General features: G+C 46.7%; 1 protein-coding gene across 2 annotated transcripts; it reads left to right on the forward strand.

Annotated features, from left to right (window-relative positions):
* The first annotated feature begins 18421 nt into the window (after positions 1-18421).
* On the forward strand, positions 18422-26963 carry PTCHD3 (patched domain containing 3). Of its 2 annotated transcripts, XM_074833387.1 has the most exons (4): positions 18422-19738; positions 19966-20087; positions 21668-21813; positions 24257-26963. In XM_074833387.1, the coding sequence occupies exons 1-4, from the start codon at positions 19004-19006 to the stop codon at positions 25855-25857; spliced, it is 2604 nt and encodes an 867-aa protein (XP_074689488.1). In that variant the 5' UTR covers positions 18422-19003; the 3' UTR covers positions 25858-26963. The 2 variants fall into 2 exon arrangements, with proteins under 2 accessions (XP_074689488.1, XP_074689498.1); XM_074833397.1 differs by lacking the exons at positions 19966-20087; positions 21668-21813 and having other exon boundaries at positions 18422-19435; positions 19546-19738.
* Positions 26964-27222: the final 259 nt, after the last annotated feature.

Genomic DNA, 27222 nt, shown 5'->3' on the forward strand with positions numbered 1-27222 from the left:
TGGCATCCGTAGAGTTACCCAGTGAGCTATGTAAGTCTTACCTTATATCCTCTCAGCAGGGTGTACTAATACGCTGAGTCTCTGGAATTAGTTTATATAGGATTCTGTGAGGTTTCTTATTCAAATGCGCATGCTAAAATGTGATGACAATGTTAACGCCTTTCAAAGGCAAAAAAGCAAATGAGTCATGTGTTTGGTCAGTGGCCTCGACTAAAGTTCAGAACTACTTCCCTGAAGTAGTAAATTCTTGATGAAACCAGGATAAGAGTAAAATCTCTGTCTTACAGATATAATTTCTTACAGTTAGTAAAACAATAAATTGGAGATATCCTTGCCATGAAATAGAAACATATATTAATAGACTGGTTAGGACATTAAAGACCATCTATTTCCAACCCCCCTGCCATGGGCAGAGACACCTTCCACTAGACCAGGTTGCTCAAAGCCCTGCCCAACCTGGCCTTGAACACTGCCAGGGAGGGGGCAGCCACAACCTCTCTGGGCAACCTGTTCCAGTGCCTCACCACCCTCACAGTGAAGAACTTCATCCTTACATCTAATCAAAATCTACCCTCTTTCAGTGTAAAGCCATTACCCCTCATCATATCACTACACGCCCTTGTAAAAAGTCCCTCTCCAGCTTTCTTGTAGGCCCCCTTTACATACTGGAATATCCCATAAAAATTTCATGATCTTAAGAATATGAATTAAAAGACTGTCTTTAACAATGCAATTTGTTTTGCTCTTAATACCAACAATCTGATCTAGGGTTTAAAGCCCCATCTATTTGTTGGAGGCACCATTTGTGAAAACTAACCACAAACCCTCTATAAACTTAAAATCTGAGTTTCATTATTGATTCCACAGCTGCATTCTTTTACTGAGCAGGAACATTTAAACAGGCAAGCACAAAAATCCTTGTCAAAAGACAAGTAGTCTCAAAATATTTCTGAGTTCACCAGGACATTAAAACGAATATTTAGCTTTCCTTCTAAAAACTGCCATCTGCTTAAAAGCAAAACAAACAGTAGAATATCCAGAAGTAATCTCTTCCCCCTCCCCCATCTGATTTCACCTCAACCACCCAAACTCATCTTTCTCCTCTTCTGACTTTGTAATGGAAACACACTGTTGGATGAGCCAGGAGAGTTCATACATAGTTAACATTTTCCCTGGTTGTGGCACCCAACTCTTTCCAAAAGACAGCAAAAAACTATTGTGCTGAGACAAAACCGTTTATTCTGCCACTGAATAGCTTCATAACCTGCTCTGAAAAGCTCAGATTTTGCTCTTCATTTCATAGCTGTAAACCTCAGTCACTTTTCTGAATTCTCAGGTTATTGGGAGTTATTTAACGACTTCTTTAGTTAAATTAACCCACTTCCCCAGTGTTGTTACTATGCTGATGCACAAGATGAATCTGATAAGATGAATCTGAATCTGACTTGAGAATCCCCGTATTTTACACGTGTCTAAAAAGCACTTTGCTGTGAGGGCACATTGCTGGCTCATGTCCAACTTGGTGTCCACCATGACCCCCGGGTCCTTTCCTGCAAAGCGGCTTTCCAGCTGAGCAGCTGGAAAAATCTATGATATCTTTTGTAGCTATACTTGTCCATGCGCGAGTGCATGTTGGCAGCTGCCTATCTAGAAAGCTACTTTGCAGGAAAGGATCTGCAAACTATAGCTACAATAGTAGCTACAATAGATCTATTGTATTTCTGAATTATATGTATAGTGGATTTCAAGAGCTACACCAAGATTTAAATGAATGTTAGGCATTTAAAAGACAACTTAATTAAAGAATACATGTAATCCTGGAGGTGAACGGACAAGATGCCTCTATCTTCAGCACAAAAGATCCCTGAAATCTTGTTGTTGCCACCCTCTTGACACCCAAAAGTTCTGTGGGCTGAAAAAGTAACCAACACATTCTAGACAAGCCTACAAGGTTCTGGACAGACACACTACACACTCCTGTGAATTCCATCTGATCAGCAAGCCCAGAGCACACCTGTCTCAACTAACGTGAGTGGGCCATTTCAAAACACAGCACTGATGACATTCACTTAGCTTTGTTCTGGCTGGCACTGGTGATGGTGACACACATTTTCAGCCATTAGCCAGAGCTAATTAATTGTTCACCACAATGAGGCTCCAATACATCTGTCCTACAATGCTCCTCTAGGCACCAGGGAATCACTAGAAAGGGTTTGTACCTTCCACCCTGAATTATTTTGCTATTTCAGTCAGTAACTGTTTCAGACAAAACCCTTAGTCTTGACTGGGAACCAGAATCAATCATTTCCACCTCCCAAATGAACACCCTAGCCTCTAGGCTGCAGAGCCAAGCTCCTTTGTGCTTGCCCTCTTGGTGTCCTCTTCATTCTCCTTATGCAGCCACCCAACTAAAGGGACTCATACCCGTGCTCTACCCTTTCTGGATGGGGGCTGTAACCAATAAGATGCTATTGAAGAAGTTGGCACCTCTTTACCTGGTTGCTGTTCACTTCTTTTTAACTCCAGGTACACAGAAGTACCCATCTGCAGCCTCAAGTTAAGTATTCAAAACATGAGATGATTGGTGCCACCCAGAGTTGTCATTTCCTCTTCTTTACTGGCAGGTAGGACTTCTTCCCACTCTTTAATCTCTGCATTCGTTGTTCTTCAGCCTTCTGAGGCTTCTGTGTCCTCGTCCCACTGGTGGACTACTGCCACCTACCTTTAGCTTCTGGATTCGCAGCTAAAGGCTGTAAACCTACCCACGAGGTGAGTGTCCACCACCCAAGTCTTCAAGTGGACCTACCCACCAAGTGACAGTTCATCCCTTTTTCTGGCTATAGTCTTCCTTATAAATCCACAGTTCTCTTCAGCAAGCAAGGTCAAAATGACACAGGTCCCAAAGGTTTTGATTTACCCTTCCCTTCTCCCAGTAGAGTCAGTGGGGGTCTACCAACAGAATTCAGACAGTGCTGGGAATATCTGGAAATTTCTACTGTGCTGAGAGAAAACAAACAAACAAGTACATTAGAAAAGGAGGCCTGCAATATATCCTGGTTCTAGAAAAACAAATTACCCCCTTACTGGCTCCACACCAGCCTAAGATGACTGATGGTGCCTCCAAGTCAATTGTTTCTTCCTGCAGGGCCTCCCTGGGCCAAAATGCAAGGCATGGTTATGTTCTTCTGCCCCATACACAGAGAAGCTGTATGCAGATGGATAGAGGATGCTGATCAGGTACAGTTAGGGAGCAACTCCTCCAAAAATTCCCAGTTCACCCAGGATGAAACCCAAAGGACGAGTGTTCATCTTCCTCACGAAGGTTTTTTAGAAAAGGCTGGTAAGTAGTAACTTCGGATTTCTTCAGAAATGGCAGACACGGTTCACCCTACCCTGTGGAGAACAGCAGACTGCTGACCTGTCAAATTTCCTTCTGATGCTATGGCAATGTGACAGACGTCTCTGTACCTCACAGAAGAAACTTAACACTTTTCAGAAGTAAATCACAATGAAGAAAAATCTCTGTGCTAGATTTCCAGAGTGGGCAGCAGAGCAGAAGTGGCCCGGCTCTGCCCCTCATAATCTGAAATTGCAGAGATCAATTCTTGCTGCCATGGCAAAGCTAGACAGCCATTTTTCTTTATAACTGTGTAAATGTGAAAGCCTGCCGCGGATTGACCCCAGCCATCAGCTAAGACCCCACCCAGTCACTTGCTCACTATCCATCTAGTGGGATGGGGGAGAGATTCAGAAAAAGCAAGTTAAAGAGTTTAATAAGTGAAGGAAAAGGAAAGAAAAAAAAACAGGTGATGCAAAGGCCATCACTCGCTGCCTCCCACCAGCAGATTGATGCGCAGCCAGTCTCCGAGCAACTGCTACTTTGGAGAAACTCCCCCCGGTTTTATGGATGAGTGTGGTATGAAATATGTCTTTGGTCAATTCAGGTCAGCCGTCCCAGCTGTGTCCCCTCCCAGCCTCTTGCTCACCTCCAGACCATTGTGAGGGTCACAGTGGGAAACAGCACTGCTCAGCAATTACCAGCCCCTGTTGGTCACGAATCTAAAACACAGCACCATACGGTCTGCCGTGAAGAAAATTAACTCCACCCCAACCAGACCCAGAACACAGCCACATACATGTACAACACGCCAGCACAGCACAGAGGTCTGCCCCAGAGCATAAGGACTTTTGGACAGAAGAAAGATGGGTAAGCAAAAGGCTGCATGCAGCCTTGAGATAAGTAGTGAAGGGGAAGTTCTAGGTGCCTCCCTGTTTGTACGTGTAGCTTGGCAGTCACCCTGAAGTGGCTGGTCAAGGGGTCACAGGCAAAAGATGCAGCAGGTCTGCAAGTTCAACTTTTGGCTTTGTAAGCACAAAACCTCTTACAGCTCAGACCTCAGCTGATACCAATGTTTTTCTACATAGTATATCCCCCATAAAAGAGAAGAGCCTATGGCTTCCCACAGTGTCAAAAATTCACTGGCAATTTTGTCTCCCAGTCTGTGGTGGGGCTTTTTCTGGACCAAGGCACGGTTATGGATGTGATGGAGGCTGGGCTGAGGACAAGGATTCTCTCTGCTGCATTCATTAAACACAGATTATGCTGCCTTGAAGACCTGGGTCTGCCCTTTGTAAAAAAAAAGGTTCTCTTTGAAGGTACAATAAGGTTATACCACACTTTGGTTTGCAAATTCTATGGGGCATACACTTCCAAAACATTCACCACATTCCATGTTGATACAGCTAGTTTTAAAGTGCTAAATGTCATAAACTTACAATTGTCCATGACCGTAATTACAGACTCTATACTGAAGTCACATAAAATAAATCAGCTTCCTGGAAAGATAATGGATTATTTTCCCCTTATTATATTGAAATATGAGCAAAGTTCAGTTTATGATTTCTTCTGAAAGGTGTAGAAAAGGTTCAAAGTGTCAAGTGAAATAGCAATTCTTTACACCTTGTCATAGAAAATTAACCTAGAAGGAATCATAAACTTATCTCTGTCACCTGCAGGACCTAGAAAAACACCAACAAAAAACCGAGGAGAATCAAAAATACCCATTTAAACCTTCAAAATCACAGAGAAGATCCCATTCAGAGACAGATACCATGTTGCTCCAAATGAAAGCACAGGCAATGAGATGCACTTGACCCAGTATGCCCCTAAGGGAGAATTACCTTGCTTATCCCTCAGCAGGGCACTCCCCACTTGGGTTATGCTGTCTTCCATGACAAGAACAATCTGAGATGAGCAATCATGAAATTCAGAAGGGAAGACGGGTAATTACAGATGTCCAAGGTGACTTTGGGAGAGGAACAGCAATGTACTGCTGTGCACTCCTTCTCCAGAGAGTTGGTCTGCCTGCCTGTCTGTTTCTGTTCCACATCAATATAGTCCTCGCTATTAAGGAAGAGTGGGTTGGTTTGTTGGTCTTCTGTTTATTGATTTTTTTAACTCAGCCCATTCACAATAATGTATGAGACATAAAAGGGATTTGAAATAGTTCCTGGCGATTTGGCTCTTCCTAAAATCTTGTTTCAGTAGTCTTAAAATGAGCCACAATAATCTGGACAGCCTAACTTTTGCTTTACTCTCAGAACAGTCTTTTATAAGCATTATTCCTCTAAACACACTTCATGGAAATGGCAGACAGATAGCTGAATGTGAGGGGGGAGTCAGCTACAGATTTAATCAGTAAATGTGGCACACATAAATTGAAGCGTCTTTACCTAGAATTGCCCACCCACTCTAGATGGTGGCAGATAAGCATCTGCTTACACTGGGGATGAGTGTCGAAGTACCTTTTACAGTTTATGGAGGCCTGGTCAACAAAGGCAGTGTTGCAGAGAGTTGGCCATTTGACTTATGCAGGTGATCACTGCACTCCCACTCCAAGCAGAAGCTAACTGAACAGGAGTGATTTCCCTGAACAATATTCCAGTGGGTCACCAGAGGAGAAAAAAAAAGGGTGAAGAAAGATGAAGGTACCAGAGGAAGACCAAGGTGATATCAGGATGGGATGTACTTTGGTTCATTTATGAGAAGCAGTATCTAACATGGCTGTCACTACTTAAGGACCAAAGAGGTCTTTTCCCAGGGACAGGCCGTCTCTGTGTGACATGTCAGCATTCTAGGGAATGCGCTCCCAAGCTGACAGGAATTCAAGAAGCTGAAATTCTATACAGGTTTCTGGTATGTTGTATGTAAAGCAGGTTAGCTGGGTACTGACATTTCTTCAAACATTCTGGCTCCCCCAAAATGTTTAAATTCACATGTAGATAAAAGCATAGACACACAGGTAGATCCAAGCAAGCAAACTTCATGCATTTATGTGTGAATCAGCAGTAAAATAATACACCACTCTGATAGACAGGGCCACCAACAATTAATAAAGACAAATGCCAGGAGAACCTGGACTGACAGGATGAGAAGGAGCCTGCTTCTCTTAACACCCCGTTGCACAGGAATAGAGGCTCAGAATGGCAAGGATTACACTGGTTACATGGTTACTAAAAATACTCCATCTCCAGGAAGTATGAAATTCTGAAAATAGCAGACAACTGTTCAGAGAGTGAAAGGAGGAAGAAATGTAAGAAATTCAAAGATGTTATTTCATTGTGTGTATAGAAGGCACTGCCAAGTGTCATTGCCCAGGGATATTTCTACATTCCAAAGTGAGGTTCCACCCTCAAACCGAGGTACCAGAACCTTCTCTCTTCCACAGCAGGGCCCACTGACCAGCACCAGGGCATTTGTACCCTGCAAGAAGCAAGGAGAAAGGAGAAATTCAGCCCAGATCTCCCTCTGGCACAGCCCAGGAATGCTCGCAGAGGCCGATGAGGCTTTGATCATGTCTTGAATGCCATGATGGCTCCAGGGCTGAACCAGAGACTCTAGCTGAAGAGATAGCGGGACAGGGAGATCAAATGCCTTTTCTAGTGTTTGGGACTTTCTGCACAGTTCTTTGAAATTAAGAAACAATGTATGGCTCGCTGCTGATATTCCCCACTTTGAAACCAGCAGGCATTTGTTCCCCATAAGATCTTCTGAAGAGAACCATCACTGGACTGCTTTCATCCATGGTGCACTGCCCCTCAAGAGAGGAGTGTCTACTCCAGCCAGCCATGGCTCTGCTGTGGAACAGTACATGGACCTGCCTATGGTGAAGGCTGGATTTGATAGCACCGTGTTTAGAAACATAAAACAAAGTAACTCTTTATAGAGATGATCAATAATTTCTGATAAGAGTGAAAAAAGTATGGGGAAAACTTCATGTTGCTTTTGTAAATTGAAAATGTCAAGTGAAATGGCATTTTACGGTATTTTATTTAGTGGAAGATTATTCCAAAAGGAACAATATCTTACAGAAAGCCATAAGAAAAGTCTCAAGTCTCTGAGAAAACAGAAGGGAGGATTTTCATCCATGTGCAATGTGAATCAATCCTTGTGGAGTTGGGATAATGGAGTCTGTCAACTCAAACCTCCCAACCTTATTTTGGAGAAACTTAATGTGGTATCCTGTTTATGTCTATTGTATAAACACTGTACAGTAGTTTACTCCATAAAATGGTTAATGTCATCTGATTCTCCCCAAGGAAAAAAAAAATTCAATCAGTCCTAACACTGATCTCAAACTCATCCATGAAAGTAATCCAAACAAATTTGCCTTACCACTGCTTTAGCACTATTGAATGTTAGCCATTCATCAAAAGAAAACTTCCTCCTACCTTTGACAGAAATACAGGAAACCATAAACAAAGGGGTACAATCCCTATCTCATCAAAGGCTATACAGTGTAAGAAGCTAGTCTGCTGTGGTGGGTTGGCCTTGGCTGGATGCCAGGTGTCTACTAAGCCACTCTATCCCTCCCCTCCTCAGCAGTACAAGGGGGGAGAAAATAGGATGGAAAAAACCTTGTGGGTCAAGATAAAGGCAGTTTAATAAAGCAAAAACAAAGGCCATGCATGAAGCAATGGGAAGAAAAGGATTTATTCTCTACTTCCCATCTGTAGGCGATGTCCAGCCACTTCCCTGGAAATAGGGCTTCACAATGCATAGCGATTGCTCCGGAAGACAAACGTTGTAATAACAAATGCCCTCCCCCTCCAACTCCTCCTTTCTCTTAGCCTTTTGCTAAGCATGATGTCATATGGTATGGAACATTCTTTGGTCATTTGGGACCAGCTGTCCCACCTATGTGCCCTCCCAACCCCTTGCCTACCCCTAGCCTACTGGCCTGTGAAGGGAGGGTTGGAGAGACAGCCTTGATGCTGTGTGAGCCCTGCTCAGCAACAGGCAAAACACTAATGCGCTATCAACACCTTTCTAGTGACCAATACAAAGCACAGCACTATATGGGCTACTACGAGGAAAGTTAACTCCATCCCAGGCAGAGCCAGGACAGCCAGCCATAATATTAGCTTCTGGCTTTTCCTTTTTTCAACCCTTGGTACATCAAAAGCACTGCTATTGCTTCTCCAGAGGCAAGAGCTTCTTCCTTCTCTCAGGAGGGCAAATCAAGGGACACGGCCAAATCCACAAAATTTCAGTATGAGAACTGGAATAAATACTCAGGAATTGAGCTGATTGGAAATGGAATTTCTGTTGCATAGACAACATTTTTTGATAGTTTTCATCTGTCCATCAGAGAAGAATTAAAGGCCTTTGCAAGGTTTATTTTCTCCAGCAAAGCGACATGGCATTCCCTGTCTGTCCCACTGCCCATCCAGGGAGCAGAGCAGCCCAGGGGGCAGTGGGGGCAGCCCCAGCCCCGGGCAGCAGGCATGGCCGTGGGGATGGGGATGGGGGCAGGCCAAAGCCAGGCCTGGCCATCCTCTGCAGGTGGGGTCTGGCCCCAGATTAGGAGCCATGGCCAGGCGCAGGCAGTTTCCAGTCTGGGGGTGGGCCCTAGCCACAGCCTCTGCACAGCCCCCCTGGGAGCCTCTCCCCTCCTCCCAGAGGAATGGCGTCCCCCTCGGCTGTGCCATCGTGCTCCGTGCCTGAGGCCCTGGCAGCCACACCCCTGGCATCCACTCAGGGCCCACACAGACTCTTTCCTCATGGTTGTATCTCTCACTTAAAATCTGTGCAAGGGCTAACGTTTCAAACTGGAGGGGCTTTGGTGAAGTTCCTGGCCTTGCTGTCTCTGGGACTTATGCTTCAGGCAGATTATAAATCACCTGCTCAGCTTTTATTTAGTTGTCCATGTGACTTCCCATAGTAGGTGACAGCGGGACATTTATGGCTGCTTCTTGATGTTATCATCTTTCTCACCATCCCTGCATGTCAGGTAAAGAGTGGAACAGGAACTTTGCCTTACAACAGAAACTTCAGCTAATTTTAAAATATTAACTGTTTCATACTTAGAGTGGTCCTGTGAGACAGTTATGTTACAAACACGAACAATACAAAACCTCTCCATTCTCGGTATACCACAGCGTTGATACTGAAATATATCTAGAAAACGTACTTCCTCTCTTAAAGAGAAAAAACATAGAACATCAGAAAGAAGTCCTTGATTTGAAGCACACAAGGATCTGTTGCTACTTAATTAGCAGAAGGATTTTAGAAGATGGGAGGCAGAAAATATAGGGGGAAAGGGAGATAAAAACTAACAGAAGATCAAACACCGAGATTTGTAAAGTGACTTTGTACTTGATGTAGTCATTCTATCTGACAATGTACTGAGCTGAGCTGAAAATCCTGTGCTTGTGCCAAACACATCACCTACACATTGTAGCCAACAGCCAGTTACTATGAGAAGTTGTGACAGGAGACAGAGCTGCACCACAATATTTCCAAGAGAAGAAACTCATGCATATTAATTGAGGCTAAAAAGGGACAGTGGGCACAAGAGACCCAGGAAGACTTTCTGTTTGAAATCCAATACTGCCTAGGGATCTTCCTTAACTTAAAGTTGAAAATAAGTGTTCCAGAGGATAAGTTCAAATGGGAATTTGCCTCAGGAAGTCTTTCAAGTGCTCTCCCAAGTTGCAGGAGTTCAAGAAGCTGAAATTCTCTACAGGTGTCTGGTATATTGTATGTAAAGCTGGTTACTCAGGTACTGACACTTCTGCAAACACTCCAGCTCACCCAGAAAGTTTAAATCCATATGTCAATAAAAATATATAGGCATAGGCACAGATAGAGTCACACAAGCAGTCTTCCATGGGTGCAGCAGCAACAGAAGAAGATATTACTCTGATATGCACAGCCATAGGAGATAACTTCTCTAACTTCCTGTTGGCACACAAACACTGACATAGAAAGGCAATGATTACATTGGTTGTGTGGTTGGCAGAAATTTTTCCGTCTCAGGGAAGTATAAAACTACCTTCCCGTAAATGAAATGGGGAGGGGTATGAAAGGTCATCCCTTACCGGGATAACAGAATAAATGCTCATGTTGGCCCCTTCGATATCTTTGCCATGTATCTGAGCCTCTGTTGAATCAAAGTTCAGTTTGTGCTCAGATCAGTATTCTCTGACACTGAAATATTCAAAATAATAAGCTAGTGTTTCAAAAACCCAAAAAAACCTACAAAGCCCAAACAGACATTGGCTGATCAAAGTGAGAGTAAGAGAGAGGCACTACAGTTTCACTCTTTCTCCATAAATAACGGGCACTTACAGTTCCTGAAGATCTTCAAGACCTGACTGACCATTTTACGAGGAAGCTTATAAACAAGTATGTAATAAAAAAGCAGCCCACAAAGATAACGTACTCCTTATTAAGACACTGACTAAAGAGGCAAACTTTTTACAGTTCTCATGGAAGTAAGTTGTGAAATCATTTATATGCATGAAGGAAAGTGAAATTTTATGGATCTTTTATAAGGAAGTACAAGTACAAAAGCCAATTAGGTTCTTCAGCAGCCTCATCGTAGTTACATCGTACTCATAGCGCTCCAGGGATTTAAAAGTATAATTTAGAGTGATCTTCATGGAAAACCTCATGATTTGAGATTTCAAATCACAGTGGAGATAGGAATTTTTCTTTATGTCAGCTTGAAAAGAAACATTCCCAGAGCTAAAATATAAAATCTGGCAGCTCACCTTGCCTTTCTGGTATCCTACACTGATAAGCTGAAATTCTGTCCATCACTATAAAGTACAACAGAAACAGCATATCATCCAGACAGTTAAAACACTTATGCAACTTCATTCTTCCCAAAAATAAAAAAGAAAACTCAGATGAACGTAGAAGTTCCTGAAGAGCCTCACACCAAAATGGCCTCAGAACATGCCTAACACATATTGACAGCTTGGAGACATCACATAAGGCAGTGACAGCTTTTTGCACAACACGGCTGCCTCTGTGTTGATGTTGACCCCTCCTACATAACACCTAAGGTTACCATATTCACAGCAAATACCAGTCTCATCATCAAGCAGAGGAACAGCAGCCACTCTGCCAGCGCCAGCAGATGGCAATTTCACAGAGTCACTGTGCGCTCCCAAAGCAAGGAAGAGCAGACCTCCAACATGAGTAAGTTGTTTGTTCTGCGTCCTGGTGCCAGAATAACTTCTGGGTTTTCTTTGGAATCGTATATTCTAAACAGATAAGCTGCCCTGGAAGAAACCAGGAGTTCACCTCCCATCTGGCTGCTCTCATCACTAGGCCACTCCCATTGTTCCTTTGTGGGCATTTTCACAAAGGACCAGGAAACAAGATTCTTTCTTGCACACTGGCTAGTGGGGGCACAGAGGGCACACATCTCCCAGCTGATAGCCCACAGCTTGACAATTAGGCTGCTCACTTTGGATACAGGGGTTTGAAGCACTGCGTTTCCCACGTCATGTAAGGGCCACACACTGTCACTGCTTATCACAGGTAGCAAAGTCCATGCATGCAAACAGAGGCAGTAGCTAGGCAGCCCACAGAGCACTCCTGCCTCATCCAGATGGAGGGAAAGAAAAGGACAGGGCAAGATAGGACAGGGCAAGATAGGACAGGACAGGACAGGACAGGACAGGACAGGACAGGACAGGATAGGATAGGATAGGATAGGATAGGATAGGATAGGATAGGATAGGATAGGATAGGATAGGATAGGAGACAACTTCCCTGTCATTGTCAGGTGTTATGGTGGGCAGTGTAAAGAACAGGTTAGTCAAATTTCCTTCAGAAATGGCAGAGGCATACCCCATGCTGCGTTACAGCGGAAGGAGTGGCATAAAAGACTTTGTGATGTCACTTTTTTAATTTCAGGGTCCAGTGCATCTCAAACAATTGACAAAGCACTTTCCATGGGCAGCCTGGATACAGAAATGCCCCTCTGTCCTGGCATTCCAAAGAGAGGGGCAGAATATAAGCCATCTCTGCTCTGACTGAGAATTTGAAATCACAAGCATATATCCCTGGTGTAAGCACAAAGCTCTACATTTTGAAATTAAAAAACACAGCGCTTGCTGATACTTGGTTGTGATGCACTTCACCAGAGAGCAGGAGTCTACCACTGAGCTCAAAGACTTTATGACAATAGAGAAACAAGAGAAATTCAGTTCTGAGCTTCCTGAGAGACAATCTCGACCATACTGGCGTTCACAGGGGGTTTTGCAACTTTTCTAGACTACCTCTATAGTTGTAAGAATCAAATCAAAACTTTTTTACAGTGAGGCTTAACAGGTACTGGCATAGGTTGCCCAGACAGGTTGTGGAGTATCCATCTCTGAAGATGTCCAAAGCTGGACTAGACAATGTCATGAGCAAACTGCTCTACTTGACCCTTTCAGCAGGGCAGCTTGGACTAGATCTCCAACCTGAACTGTTCTGTGAGTGTGAAATTTATTTTACTTTACAATTTTTTATGAAAGCAGACAGCTGAGAAATAAAAGGTAGTTAAAGAACAATATTAACATAACATAAAGCAAAGCAAAATTGTCATGTCTCATTTGTAAGCTAAATGTTCCAAACAGTGGAACAAATAATCTAGAATTCCTGACAATGTTTTCAAGAAAGCAGAACTCATATGAAATGCTATCTCATGGCATGCTATTTCAAATAACATGATTCTATAAGATCTTTGCAGCTGTATATGGAAATTACTTTAGGCTACAGGGATTTCTTGAAAGAACAGAAATCACAGAGATATTTTCTGCCTATGAAACACAGAGCAGATAGGGATTTTCATTAATGCAAGCTTGGAAACAAATATTCATGTTGCTGAGAAACTAAAGAGTGTTGATATCTCCTCCACCTTATTTCATAAGAATTTACACAGAAATTTTATTTTAAGTCTATATTCACCACCCAGACAAATAAGCATGAGTCAGCAGTGTATGAAAGTGCATCAACAACATAGCTTTGTGGTGGTGATGGCTGATCACATAGTGGGCTGAATTAGCAAGTGTAGCGAGCTCTTCAAGGGAAGTGATTCTCTTCCTCCATTCAGCACAATTCCTCCATTCCTCATGGGCAGTGCTGTGCCCAAGGTTGGAGTCCCCAGTACAAGAAAGCTATCAGCTTACTGGAGTAAGAGCAGTGAAGGGCCACCATGGTGGTTGGGTCCTGGAGCACACAGTGTACCAGGCCAAGAGAGATAGATTCAGTCTGGAGAAGACCAAGGGTGGGGAGGATCTTCCTGCTGTCTTCAGCTATGTGATGGAAAGGTGCAGAGAAGACAGAGCCAGATTGTTCTCAGAGATGTGCTGCGAAAGGACAAGGACCAACTGTCACAAGTTGTATCAAGAGAAATTCCAGTAAGATATTGTCAGCAAAAACTGTTTACTCATTAGGGAATTTCCATGAATGTCATTTATTTGCTAATTAACAATCTATTAATCACAGATTTTGGTATCAAAGAAGACCAAAACCAACCAACCAACCCCTAGGAAAAAACCCCTGCTTCCATTCAGACACCACTTCCCCTCACCCCGCCCTTTTTGCTCTTCAGTCCCCTCACCACAGCTACACTCAGCCCCTTTGGTGAAGCGGTGGGCGGCGCAGGAGACTGGGACCAGCGTGTGCATGGTGGTTCCTTCCCTGGCAGCAGCCCCTTTGGGCTCCACCTCTCAGCTCCTGCTCAAGCAGCCCCTTGGCTCCAGCCCCTGTCCAGACATGGTCTTCTCTCTTTACTCCTCCTGCTCCAGCCTGGTCTTTTTTCCTGCTTCTCCTCCTGCTCTGGCCTTATTTCTCCTTTTGCTTGGTGTTTACCACCCTTACTTTAAGACATTTTCACAGAGGTGCCACAGACTCCCCCAAGAATGGGCTCAGCCGTGCCCTGCAGTGGGCCCATTGGAGCCAGCTGGAAATAGCTGTGACCGGCTCAGGGCAGGCCCTGGCCTCTCCTCACAGAGGCCACCCCTGCAGCCCCGCTACAAAACCCCGACATTTATGAGGGGGAAGAAATCACGATGAAGGTAGTCAAACACTGGAACAGGTTGCCCAGAGGCTCTGGAGTCCCCATTCTTGGAGATACTCCAAACTCAGCTGGACACAGCCCTGAGCAACCTGGCCTAACACCCCCGTCAGCCCTTCTCTGAGGGGGCGCCTGGATGAGAGGAGTGCCAGAGGGCCTTTCCAATCCAAATTATTCCGTGATTCTACAAAATTGTTTCAATCACTTCCAGTCTCAGTAAATCTTTGGAAGACAGAGGAATACAGAGACAGACCAGAACATGTTTGTTCTCTGCATTACTGGGGACAGCCTACCCTTCCAAATAGACAGTTATTCTACATTAGGTTTGTGAGCAAAAAAAGACAGGGACGCACAGGTAGAGCAGGAGATGGATCCTGTACCAAGCAGAGGGAAATGGAGGCTGCAGAGACAAACTGAAAAAGAGCTTTCTAACACAAAAGGTTGCAAAGCAGGGACTCTCACCAGCCAGCCATACGCTGTTTCTTAATTTCAAAGCACTGTGCAGAAAGTCCCAAACACTAGAAAAGGCATTTGATCTCCCTGTCCCGTTGTCTCTTCAGCTAGGGTTCAGCCCTGGAGCCATCGTGGCATTCAAGACATGACCAAAGCCTCGTCTGCCTCTGCGAGCCTTCCTGGGCTGTGCCAGAGGGAGATCTGGGCTGAATTCTCCTTCTTCTTTCTCCTTGCTTCTTGCAGGGTACAAATGCCCCGGTGCTGGTCGGCGGGCCCTGCTGTGGAAGAGAGAAGGTTCTGGTACCTCGGTTTGAAGGTGGGGTTGAACGCAGGTCTCCCGTCCTCCTGGGAAATGGCCTGACCGTGGGTGCTGCGGAACAGGGAGGCAACTCAGCCACGTGAAAAGGACCCGCTTGTGTGTTTGTTTGTTGGTTGGTTTCCTACAGCTGCTCTTGACTGGTTTATGTGGGCCTGAAATGGATGATGTACCTACGTTAGGCACATTCTGACACCATGTAGAGATGAGGCCACTGGGCATATTAGAAACGAATTGATTGTATTTCTGGGTCCCCACAGATCTTGTCGAGATGCAGGAATAGCACCAGCTACGCCTCTCAGCTCTCTTCCTGGCATGTCAGGTATATGTCTGCATTGCTTGTCACCACTTCATTAGCATTGGGAAACACAAAGAAATGTGAATATTTACCTCTGTGGCAATATTTCCAAACAGTAATTGACTGGAACCTCACTTTGAAATGTCCCTGGGCATTTCACAGCAAAGACACTGGCAGTGCTTTGCATACACACAATGAAATCACGTCTGCATTTTATCACAGTCCTCGTGAGGTGCTTTCCACCTGTGTTATCAACTTGTATCAAATTGATTTGATTCTGGTATCACTACCAAGAAGAAGATTGCAGCCAGCATACACCATAATTCAGTTTAAACATTAAAGTTCAAAGATAGCCTTCCAACCAGGAAGCTCGGATTCTCTGATTTCCTATCTTTTCATCTTTTAATATATCTGGATCCAAGTCCCACGGTTTTGTGCACACACAGAGAGAACCATCATGACTTAGCATCTGGCCTCCAAATCCCTTCTAAGCCAGTGGGAAATGCAAACTACGTGAAGTCTGCTTGAAGAGCCAATGCCCCTATTAACCACAGCACACACCCAGCAACCACCAACTGTATTATGAAAGGAAGAGAACAACAGTTGCTTTCTTTGAAAGCCTGGGAGCAAAAGGTGGCAGTATCACCTGGGTATTTATCTAGTAGCTTAGCAGAAAACACTCGTCCATTGAAAGGGAGATCTGGGCTCAGATTCCTCTTCCTCTTGAGTAGGCTTAGATCCAGTGAACACAACGAAACTGCCAGGAGAGAGGTTGTGCCTTCATACACAAATATAGGAAAAGCATGACTTGCCTGGGAGTCTGGTGGTCCCGTTCCTGGCCCTGTCCCAAGGAATATTTCAGATTTTATCCTATTAGAAGCTAATATAAAATGCACGAAGAGGCCAGGGAACAAGGACAAGAACCCAGATTCTTGGCAAGAAAACTGGCATGTACCTCCTGCTTGAAGCCCGCTCTGAGTTGAGACTTGGTGAGCCGTCTTGCCAGGCCATAAGTCAGCCCCCAGGCCTCAGAAAGAGTTAAACTAAAGGCACCTACCGGTACCCAGTGCACTGGGTACCCTGATGGGGTAGCTCCTGCCACCAGGCCATTTCCTACCTCCTGATCATTACCAGAGCTTGTCTCCAGCTCCTGAGGAGCCAGAAAGAGATTGGCTATAAGAAGTGGTCAATTTTTATTTTCTACCTTGTTGAGCTTAAAAAAGACAGTAACCCCTTACGGCTGTTTTTTACCATGGAAGCATTTATCTGGACACCGTCTCCTCACGCCTGCTGCAACGTCAGTGGATCATCCACAACTGGTCCACTGCCAGGTTATCCTAGAACTCTTCTTGGCATCTGGCTATGGGGATAGGCGTGTCTCTGTAGTTCACTCCCGGACACAGGTCTGTTTTTCTCTGGCGTTATCTCCACATGAGAGAGGCTGTCTTCTCCAGCTGGGTCACTCCTGGACAAGAATTCATCAAGTGTCTGCATGACATCAAATACCTTACCCCTTTTTTCTGAGGACAGACTCCTCCTGTGTGAAGAGCTCTTACTCTAACATGATGTAAATCCAGAACAAAATGTGGGAGATGCCACCAGCTTTGGGGCCTGATTCATTAAAACTGTTGGATTTCGACAAGCTAGGAGCTACAGGAAATAACTTCCAAGTGCCTGTCTCCCACAGAAAAATTCAGAACTGACATACCTCCCTCAGAACATCTGCGCACAGAGGAAGGAATCACCAACCTGCGCTAGATGCTGGGCACAGCGGGCGATCTGTAACGCTGCTCAGAGCCTGGCTGGCTGTTTTACGCTCACAGGCGGCAAGCCTGTCTCCTTAGGATGAGAGAGAACACATACCTGCAACTTTTCTCTGCAAGTACTGCCAGGAAAGGGGCAAGTTGCTCCTTCTAAAGAAGGGCAAGAAGAAGAAGTGCCTGTCTGCAACGTTTTAGCTAATTGGCCAGACACCTCTCCAGAAGCGTCACATCTGAGCTTAATGTTCTCCTCAGCCAGAGGGCATTCAAATCACTGTCACTTACCTGTGTCCATGCCACCAGGCTGCAGGGTATTTTTTGGACATGGAAAGATGCTTTCTGTCACTGTTTCTGCACAAATCTCTGGTGTTCCACACCACAGAGATGTTTGTGGCTTCCCGTTGCAATCACCAAACCTTGTTTCAAAGTTCTTTATTTCTTCAGCTCTCACTTACAAACAATTTTGTAAACTTGTTTACCAAGACAGCAAACACAGCAAGACAAACGTACCTTCTGTGTTTTGCGCCCAGCCAGATCCTTAGTGGTGAAGCAATGGCTGCAGCAGATTTGGGGGAACACTAAAGAGGTCGATGAAGTCCAGAGCAGTCGTTCTCAACCTGTGGTCAGCAGATCCCGGGGGGGCTGCAATGTCATCACAGGGGATCCACGGAGGCTTAAAGCAGGCGTGGGGAACGTCCAGCCCAGAAACATTTGGTCTGACCCGCGGCAAGCACTGTGCCTCCTCTTCCCACAGCCCCCTCCCCTCAATGCTCCTCTCATACTCAAGCCCCTCCACCGCCTGCCCTGACGCACTAGTACATTCGGTGCCAGTATGGTTGGTGGGACCCACTTTCACCCGGCGCTTTTTCTCTTCAAGACATTTTCTTAACCCAGCGGCCCTCTTTAGGGCCACAACGGGGCTGAAGTCTGTTCCTCCAAGTGGTGGCCCTGGACCTGTAAACAAAAATATATGGTGACTGAACACAGACAAACAAGGGGGGAGGTGAGAAGAATTGTAAAAACTTGTCATCCAATTTTAATGTAAAAATTGGCATCGAATTCGATGTTAAAATACCATAAAATGGGCCATTTGAGCAAGAAGAGTGTTGATGCTATTATTTTAAATCTGTATGGAATCATTGCAATAAAGGTATTAGGAGCGTGTGCATTAACAGATTAACTTATTTCCCCTTCTCTCCAAATCTGAAGACCTTTCATGAGAAAACTGAAATCAGTATTTGATGCAGTCTCGTGCTTTAAATTGTGAATCAAGTCTTGGTGGTCCGCGGCCACAAAAGGTATTTAAAGGGGGTCCGTGGTGAAGGAAAGGTTAAGGACCCTGCTCTAGAGGATTAATCGTAGGCTAAGCCGGGCCTGGCTAAGCCGGGCCTAGAGCCTGCACCGCGAGAAGAGCGCGGTGGCAGAGCGGGGCTCCAGGCAGCAGCCGGCACCACGCGGGCTGTCACGGCTCCGAGGCCGCGCGGCGCAGGGCTGGCGGGGGCCGGGAGCGAGGCCGAGGCCGCGGCCAGCCGGGAGCGGGGGCGCGACGGCAGCAGCTGTCCGCCCGCCCGCCCGCTCTTCCTCCTGGCGGACACCCGAGCCCGGGGCGCGGCGCGGCGGGGGGACGCTCCTGCTCCCGCCTGCCCGAGGCGGGAGGCGGCGGAAGCCCCGGGGAGGGGCAGCGGGGGAGGGCGCGTCCACCTGCCCTGCCGCTGTTAAACGCTCGTTCCATCGGCGGCGGCTCAGCTCCGGCGCAGGGAGAGGCCGCGCCGGCGGGCCCCGGCGTGAGGCCGCCCGGGCCCCCGCCGCGCCCATGGCGAAGCCGCCGCGCCCCGCGGGGGACAGCTGCTGCCGCCCCACCGACTGCGTGGAGCGGCCGCTAAGGCGGCTCTTCGCGGCGCTGGGGAGCGGCGTGGCCGCCCAGCCCTGGCCCTTCGTGCTGGTGCCGCTGCTGCTGGCGGGCGGGCTGGGCGCCGGCTTCCTCTTCCTGCCGCAGCGGCAGGCCGACGACATCGAGGGGCAGTTCACGCCGACGGGGGGTCCCGCCAAGGCCGAGCGCGACTTCGTGCGGCGGCGCTTCCCCACCGACGACGCGGAGCGCTTCTCCGCCCCGCGGCTGCCCACCGAGGGCGCCTACGCCGCCCTCATCGCCGTGGCGGCGGAGGGGGGCTCGGTCCTGGGCCCGGCGGCGCGGCGCGACGTGCTGCGGCTGGACTCGGCGATGCGCGCCCGCGGCTACGAGCAGGTCTGCGCCCGCAGCGGCGGCGCCTGCGCCAGCCCCAACCCGCTGCTGCCGCTGCTGGACGAGGCGGCGGCCGCCCTGGAGAACCTCACCTTCCCCGTCCACAACTGCAGCTTCCTGGGCGCCGCGCTGGGCGGCGTGCGGACGGCGGACGGCGGGCAGGTGCTGTCGGCGCGGGCCCTGAAGCTGATGTATTACCTGCGGGAGGACGGCCCGGCGGCGGCGGCGGCGAGCCGGCGGTGGCTGGAGAGCTTCCTGCGGGACGGCCCGGCGGAGCTGGCGGCCATGGGCCTCGCCTCCATTCAGGTAGGGCGCAGGCGGGCGAGCCCCGAGGGGCCAGGGCTGCCGCGTCGCGGAGAGGGAGAGGAGGCGGTGGCGGAGCCGAGTCGCGGGGGCCGCGGACGCGCTGGCCGCCCCCCGGGGTGCGCTGGCCTCGGAGCCAGGGTGATGGTTGGCGTCGCCCGTGCGCGTGTGGAAGGACCAAGCAGGAGGGGCAAAGCGCCTCAGCGTTTCTGGCCTTGTTTTAACGGCAGGTGACTTACTTTACCTCGCTCTCCAGACAAGAGGAGTTTGAAGGAAACGCCAAGAGCATCATCCCACTCTTCTCCATAACCTATTTCCTGACGATAACCTTTTCAATCGTCTCTTGCTTAAGGTAAAATGCCTCCTAAGGTAAAACGCGTCCTAAGCTATGGGTCACTGCGAAGTGACCGCTGCTCTGCTTCACCTTGCCAGCGTCAGTCTCTGCTCTTGTCAGGTGAAGCCGTTCTTGAAGCTGCAGACTTCACGGGACGCTTAGCAATAGGCAAAATGTATACCTTTGCTGTTTCTCTCCTACTTGTGCGTAGTTCCCAACTGCTTAAACGGGGTCCATGACACGTGCCAGACAAATACCCGAACAAGCGTTCAGTCCAGAGATGCACGGCTTGAATGGTTGTAGCCACTTGTCTGTTCTCTGAAGCCATCGGCCATTTCTGTATTCCCCACGTCATAAGCATCCTCGGTGCAGCTGATGGCTTTGAAACTATTTAAACGCTGAAACAACCCCCTACCCTTTACCTTTCAAAGAGGTCTGAGATGCTGTAGCTTTGGCACTGAAAAAGACTGTGCCAAAGGAGACACTTTTAACGATGGAAAGGTTCTACTTTACCCTGAGTGGGAAGGGGGCCAGAAGTGTCATCTAGCCAGCCTGCAGCGGCAGAATTCCACACAAGCTCTTCTGTTGAGTAAAACTCACTGGCTTAACTTGGCCTACTCAGTGGAAACATTCACCAAAAAGATGCGTGAAAGTCAAACAGATAGAGACTAATTCTTTGTAAAGATCAGTTAAAAAGGGGAAGGAAGCTGGGGAGGGAGGAGAAGGATACCGTGTTAAGATCTGTTTGTGCTTCTTTTCTGCCACCTGCTGAGTTACGTTACAGGTGAAGGAGCACTAGCTTCCCAGATTACTGCAAGTCTGGATGCAGCTTTAGGTGTTCTGCTCGCTAGTAGAGCTGAGCCTTCCCTGCTCTGCACAAAGAACTGAGCCCACCCTTCCTTGGTGCTGGCTACAGTCGTTTGTGAGCACAGAAGGGGCAAGGGTGGTTTTACAAACACATGCCTCTTGCCTTGGAAGCAAGAGGCTCTCTCAGAGTTCAGAAATGGTTGACAGCCTGGAAAATGTTACTAATCAGGCAGGAGGTGACTCTATCCCCTCAGTATGGTGTGAAGTCTCCCCCTGGCAGCGTTTCATGGGGAATCCTTGAGCCAGCCCTTGGGGGCGTCTTGGCAAATGGCTGGTGGTGGCCTGTCTGTCTGCTGAGAAAGCTTCTCTGCACAGCACTTGCTGCCTGGGAGATGCTTCCCTACTACACTGATACACTATGCCAAGACCCCGTGGTAAAGGAAAGAGCTTCTAAAAATTCATCATTTTTTGGGGGTCACGCTAACTCCAGCCTCTCGCTGGTAGAGCTTACGTGTCATCACTTTGACAGCTCTTTTGTTACTGATGCAAAGATCAGTAAACATCATCACTCCTATGTATATAACTGGCCAGCAGTAATAATGTGTGTAGCACCTCCTCGATACATTAATCTTGTCCAGTGCTGCCACCTGGGAGCTCTCCTAGCAAATAGCAGCTTTCATGCAGAGTTCTCTTCACAGACAGGGTATCGTTGGTAGCTGTGCACTTGTCATGCCAAGCACCTTGGTGAAATATGTGACATGTAACTAAGATATTCCTTAAAATATTTTCAGACTGAGCTGTATAAGAAATAATGTCTGGCTTGCATGCTGTGGAGTGGTTTCTGCCGGTTTAGCTGTATTAAGCAGCTTTGGATTGATGCTCTTCTGTGGAGTGCCATTTGTGGTCACTGTAGCAAACGCACCATTTCTTATTCTGGGTAAGTAGAAAAAGCGACTCAGATTGAGATACGAAGACTAAAGCAGAGCTAAAACAACCTGATGGTGTTAGTCTTTTACGATGTGAGCATCAGATCCTGCGCGGTCCCATGCTGCAGTGAGGGGAGGAGACAGGCGGAGGTGCGGCCGCCTCTGAGCTCCTGCAGCCGGCGAGCCGCTCAGCTCAGTGTCCCCACGCTGGGGCTGGAGCTGGGCTCCGGCGGAAGGGCAGCTTTCCCCAAAAAGCGATGCCTGCTCTAGTTCCCCTGTGACAGCATGAAAACTAGAAATGAGTGGGTGGTAGGGTTAGCACTTCTGGCATTGTTCTAGCGACCCTGGTAACTTAGCCACGGCGATTAATCATTTGTTTAACTAGCGCTAATACTTGAGGTGAGCTCAGCCGGGTTCTGTCACCGCATTCCCCTGTGTCATCCCCTGCTGTTTTCTGTAGGTGTACTCTAAGCATTTACATGTCTCATTAGCTCCGGATAAATTTGTCCACCCCAGACCGGTTTGTTGTTAGCACTGATCTGTGGGACTGCTGAATTTGTCAGCATCATAAGCAGGTGCAGAGGTCTCCCCCAAAGCATCCACCTCTTGACCGCCTCTTTTTGCGGTACAGTGAGAGCACGCCACTTCTCTGCTGTTAGTCAGCCTCGGGGTAGCTCAAGAGCAGCACCGGGGATCGTGTCCTCCAGCATGCAGCTCGTGTTACCCTAGCACGGACTTCATCCAGCACCTGTCTTAGGAGGTGACTATGGGAAGTAAGTTACTGTAAGTTTTTATGTCCCGTTTTCAGAGTGTAGTCTTTGGCCAAGATAAAATTGGGCCTGAGTACAGCTTAAGCAACGAGCAGGACTGTCATTTCAAATAAGAAATCCATCTTGTTTTGTTAAGATACGAAATTGCCTCTGCAGTATAATGACTGTGTGCTTAACAGTCTCCTTCAGCTATCCAACTGAAGTGATGCACCATTTGTGCAACCGTCTCTCCCCAAAAGGCAAGGCAGTTAGTATTGCAGTTGCACAGACTGCCTGACAGCCAGTGCTGAACTTCCCAAATAACATGAGGTAGTATTGCTGCAAATAAATTACTGCTCTTAAAACCCTTATCTGACCTCCTGTATGATAAATCCGTGTGATGTTTTCTTGATCTTGGTCTCATGCTGAGGAAAGCACATAGAACTCCCAGGTTGATAGAGGCTCTGCATCATGCTAGATGTCTAATGCAAATGCTCATTAAGGCACGCATCGTTTCTTTGTTTCCTGCGGAATGCATTTTCTATTTGCTTTTGTTTGCTCATCAATTGCAGAGGCTCTGAATTTCAGAAGGACCCTTTTGTGTACCTGGGAAAGGGCTTAAGCCCGTCTCTTCGGGTCGTTATAAATAACATGCAGAGTTTTGTCTTCCTTGCATTAAAGTAAACAAATTACCAGTACATCAGATGAATTGCTTTGATGCCTGCCTCCTTTCTGGAAGCAGTCTGGTTCGCTGCCATCCACTAGTACCTTTTGACGTGCTGCTTAATTCATCTCTGCATGTCTACTGGCAATTGCCCGTTCAGGCAGCAGGTGTTGATTTCATTTATTCTTTTATGCTTAGCTATATGATCTATGCTTGCTCCTCTGCTCAGACTTTCCCTTTTTGTGTGATTAAAATACTGTAAGGTCTGTGATTAAGGTCTCGAGAGTTACCAGAGCTGGGAGAAGCACACTGGCTCTTCCTTTTTTGAACTCTGGCTCACTTACCTACTCTTGCGTCTTAGTGAAAACTCTACCCAGGACCCAGTCTTCCTGGCAGGGTTTCCCAGGACTCTGGTGGGTAATATATATGTGAGCGCATCAGTATAATGTGAAGATGAATGAATAGTAAATCATGAAGAAATGCTTGAAGATATACTGGAGAGAAGATAAGTGGAGAGCAAAGAGAGTTAAAAAGTGAACCACTGGAGAACTGGGATCGCTGTTCTCCCATGCACATAGCAGCTGTTCTCTCTCTCTACTGAAGGCAGAGCAAGAAATTATTGGTCTAATTTGTTGCAGTGGTGAAGAGAGAGTCGAGAGATAATGGGGGGTGCTTCCAGTGATCGGGGCAGTTACGCATCAGAATAAGGAATGTATTTAAATTACTGGATGCCGGGACAGCAGATACAATGTGCTTGTCAGAGATGGACTAGGTGTGCCCAGTCCTTTGACAGGGTAGGGTGTGGGATCAACAGCCCATCAGGTCACCAGGAGTTTCTGAAACGTAATAAAGTCAGCTACACACAAATGATTTGTTTTCCTATGTCTGCTTAACTCGCATCAGTGCTAAAACAATGTTAACAGCCTAGGTTGCTTTTTCAAAATGTTATGCCGACTTAAATGTGATTCATTTTGTACTTTTGTTGGGTGTTAGTGGAAGCTGCCATTTGCAATGCAGCGTTAACTTTTTCTCCTCTTGCAGGAGTTGGTGTTGATGACATGTTCATCATGATTGCATGCTGGGAACAAAGTTCAAGAAGAAAAGAGAAATCCAATGTTAAATCTCTGCTGGCAGAGACTTACGCAGAAGCAGCACTTTCTGTGACCATCACCACGCTCACAGATGTTTTGGCCTTCTTCGTTGGCACCTGGACTGCTTTTCCATCCGTGAGATCATTTTGCCTCTATACGGGCACTGCTTTTGTCTTCTGCTATATATATACCATGACCTTCTTTGGGGGAATTATTGTATTAAATCATAAAAGGGAGCAAGGAAACCGACACTGGCTAACTTGTATGCCTGTGGGACTGGATGAAGACCAGGCAGAGAAGTCCTGCTGGTACAATGTTTGCTGCATAGGCAACTGTTCTAGGCAGTCACCTCAGCCAGAAGGTGAGCACCCAATGAGCATATTCTTTAGGAAGTATTATGGTCCTTTTTTTACAAATAAATGGGTCAAGCTACTTGTGGTGTTGCTGTACGGAGCATATTTGGGTGGCAGTATTTATGGATGTACTCAGATCAGGGAAGGCATCGATCTTCGAAATCTGGCAAGTGATGACTCCTATGTTGTTCCGTACTATGATGACGATAGCAAATACTTCTCAGCGTATGGGCCCAGGGTCATGGTTGTCATTACCGAAAGTGTAGATTACTGGAACGAGACTGTTCGTCTGGGCATTGAGAACTGCACCGAGAAACTAGAGAGCATCTCCTATGTAGATAAGAACTACTCAGAGTCATGGCTGAGAGTATACACAAGCAGTCCCCAGAATGGTTCAATAGATATAAACAATAAGACTATTTTCATTAGTCACTTGTCTGAGCTGTTCAGAAATGTTCCCAGTTTTGAGTGGGACGTTAACAAGACTCAGGATAAAATAGAAGCTTCACGTTTCTTCATCCAGACGGTGAACGTGACCTCAGCTGTTGATGAGAAGAATCTTCTCAACGAATTAAGAGAGACAGCCAGGCAGTGCAGTATTCCCTTAATGGTGTACCACCCCGCGTTCATCTACTACGACCAGTACCTGGTGATAGTGCAGAACACCGTTCAGAACGTTGTTGTTGCTGCCGGGGCAATGCTCGTTGTCTCCCTTTGGCTTATTCCCAACCCGTTGTGTTGCTTGTGGGTGACCTTTGCTATAGCTTCTGTTATCGTTGGTGTTGCTGGTTTCATGACATTTTGGAGCGTCAACCTGGATTCCATATCCATGATCAACCTGGTCATTTGCATAGGGTTTTCAGTCGATTTTTCTGCTCATATTTCCTATGCCTTTGTAACGAGCACAGAGTCATCAGCCAACAAAAGAGCAGTTGAAGTTCTGTCCCTGCTAGGTTACCCAGTCTTACAAGGTGCAGTTTCTACTATATTAGGAGTAGTTGTCCTGGCTGCAGCAAAGACCTACATCTTTAGGACATTCTTCAAGATCATGTTCCTCGTTATTTTGTTCGGGGCTCTTCATGGTCTTGTCTTTATTCCGGTGTTTTTAACCTTTTTTGGAAACTGTGGCAGATCACCCCACACTACCAAATCTAAAAATCTAGAGCTTAGGTTTAGAAATGATAAAGATTGTCCGTGACCAAGTTAAATGTAATATATTATATATTTATTATATGTAGATTAAAATGCAGTGACTTTCAGAGAATATAAGAAATAAAGAAAATGAAAGACAGAAAAATAAATACAACAGGGAGGCAAAGGCTTCAGAAAAGCCAGGCAACAAGAATAACAGAAGAAGAAATGAAAATGCACAGAATGGATTTGCATTTCTCATTTTTGTCTGTGCGTGACTAACACCTGAATGTTGTTAAATATATTTTTTTGTGACTTGTTTACTGAATGTATTAAAATTACTATAAACACTGACCATGGCCTGAGCTTAATGGACTGAGTTACAGGTTTGTCAGGCAGTGCACAGAGGAGGGAAGAGTAACTCCCCCTGGTTTGCATTTCCTGCCTGTTTACCTTGATGCTGTAATTCAGCCCAGCACGGAGCCTGAAGACAGTTTTCTCCCGAGAGGCTCAAACCTGGAGGTTTTACAGCAGGATTACAAGGGGTCAGATCTACCTCGGACTGCAGGGACTCCCTAAGCCTTCAGGAGCTTCAGCTCCTAATGCAGCACCCTCAAGGAAGACAAACTGACTCACATTTTCTGTTCAGATCTATTCTCTTGGTGTCCCCTTTTCTCGTGAAGATTAAACATCACGTAGCTTTAAGGAGGTTGTGTGTAGCTCCTGCTGGCTGCAGTTTGTGAAGGGAGATGCTGTGGCTGGTTGAACCTGTGTGGCCCTCCTGGGTAACCACCATGGAAGACACTGTGCCACGGCACGACAGGGCAGGGATTCACTGGAGAGAATCGGGCCCTGATTGAGGATAAAGTGAAAAAGCAACTCCGGTTTCAGCCAGTCAGTCTGAAAACCATAAACCCATAAATTCTGTTGTGTTCATCAGTGACAACCCATCCTGTGACACACTGATAGAGCGGAGGAGCCTTCACTGAGTAAGAACTAAGAATATATGAGGTTGTCTTTTAACCTGTAGGGACAAGATGCTGGATAAAAAGTCAATTCATAATCTGTTGCCAATTTAATGAGCTACTTGTTGGAGATCAAATGACTGATGGTAACTGATGTGTGTAATTTTGGAAAAATTGGTCTAGGAGTTATTAAACCATTCAGCCCAAATCTGCATCTGTGGAGTGTTTCTTCTGAGAGACGCAGCAAGTGCGACAGAGCCAGGGTCTGCCTCTGTTCCGTGGGGATTTCTGACCGGTTGCATGAGACCCAGTAGACAGGGCAGAATCCTTCTGTTTCCTTCACGATGTCTCTGTTTATGGAGACAATGGACTGGAAGTCAAGTCAAGGCCTCAGTGGCAAATAAACATCAGACTGTGAGTTAGAAAAAGAGCGTTATAAAAAAACCAAAGCAAACTAAATCACCCCC

Source organism: Strix aluco, chromosome 1 (assembly GCF_031877795.1).
Source record: "Strix aluco isolate bStrAlu1 chromosome 1, bStrAlu1.hap1, whole genome shotgun sequence".
NCBI lineage: Eukaryota > Metazoa > Chordata > Aves > Strigiformes > Strigidae > Strix > Strix aluco.

Excerpts from the sequence above, each read along its gene's own strand:
- PTCHD3 (XM_074833387.1), top strand. The coding sequence starts at position 19,004 with ATGGCGAAGCCGCCGCGCCCCGCGGGGGACAGCTGCTGCCGCCCCACC. Across the intron at positions 19,739-19,965 it reads TGGGCCTCGCCTCCATTCAG|GTGACTTACTTTACCTCGCT; the intron begins GTAGGGCGCAGG and ends TTTTAACGGCAG. Across the intron at positions 21,814-24,256 it reads CGCACCATTTCTTATTCTGG|GAGTTGGTGTTGATGACATG; the intron begins GTAAGTAGAAAA and ends CTCCTCTTGCAG.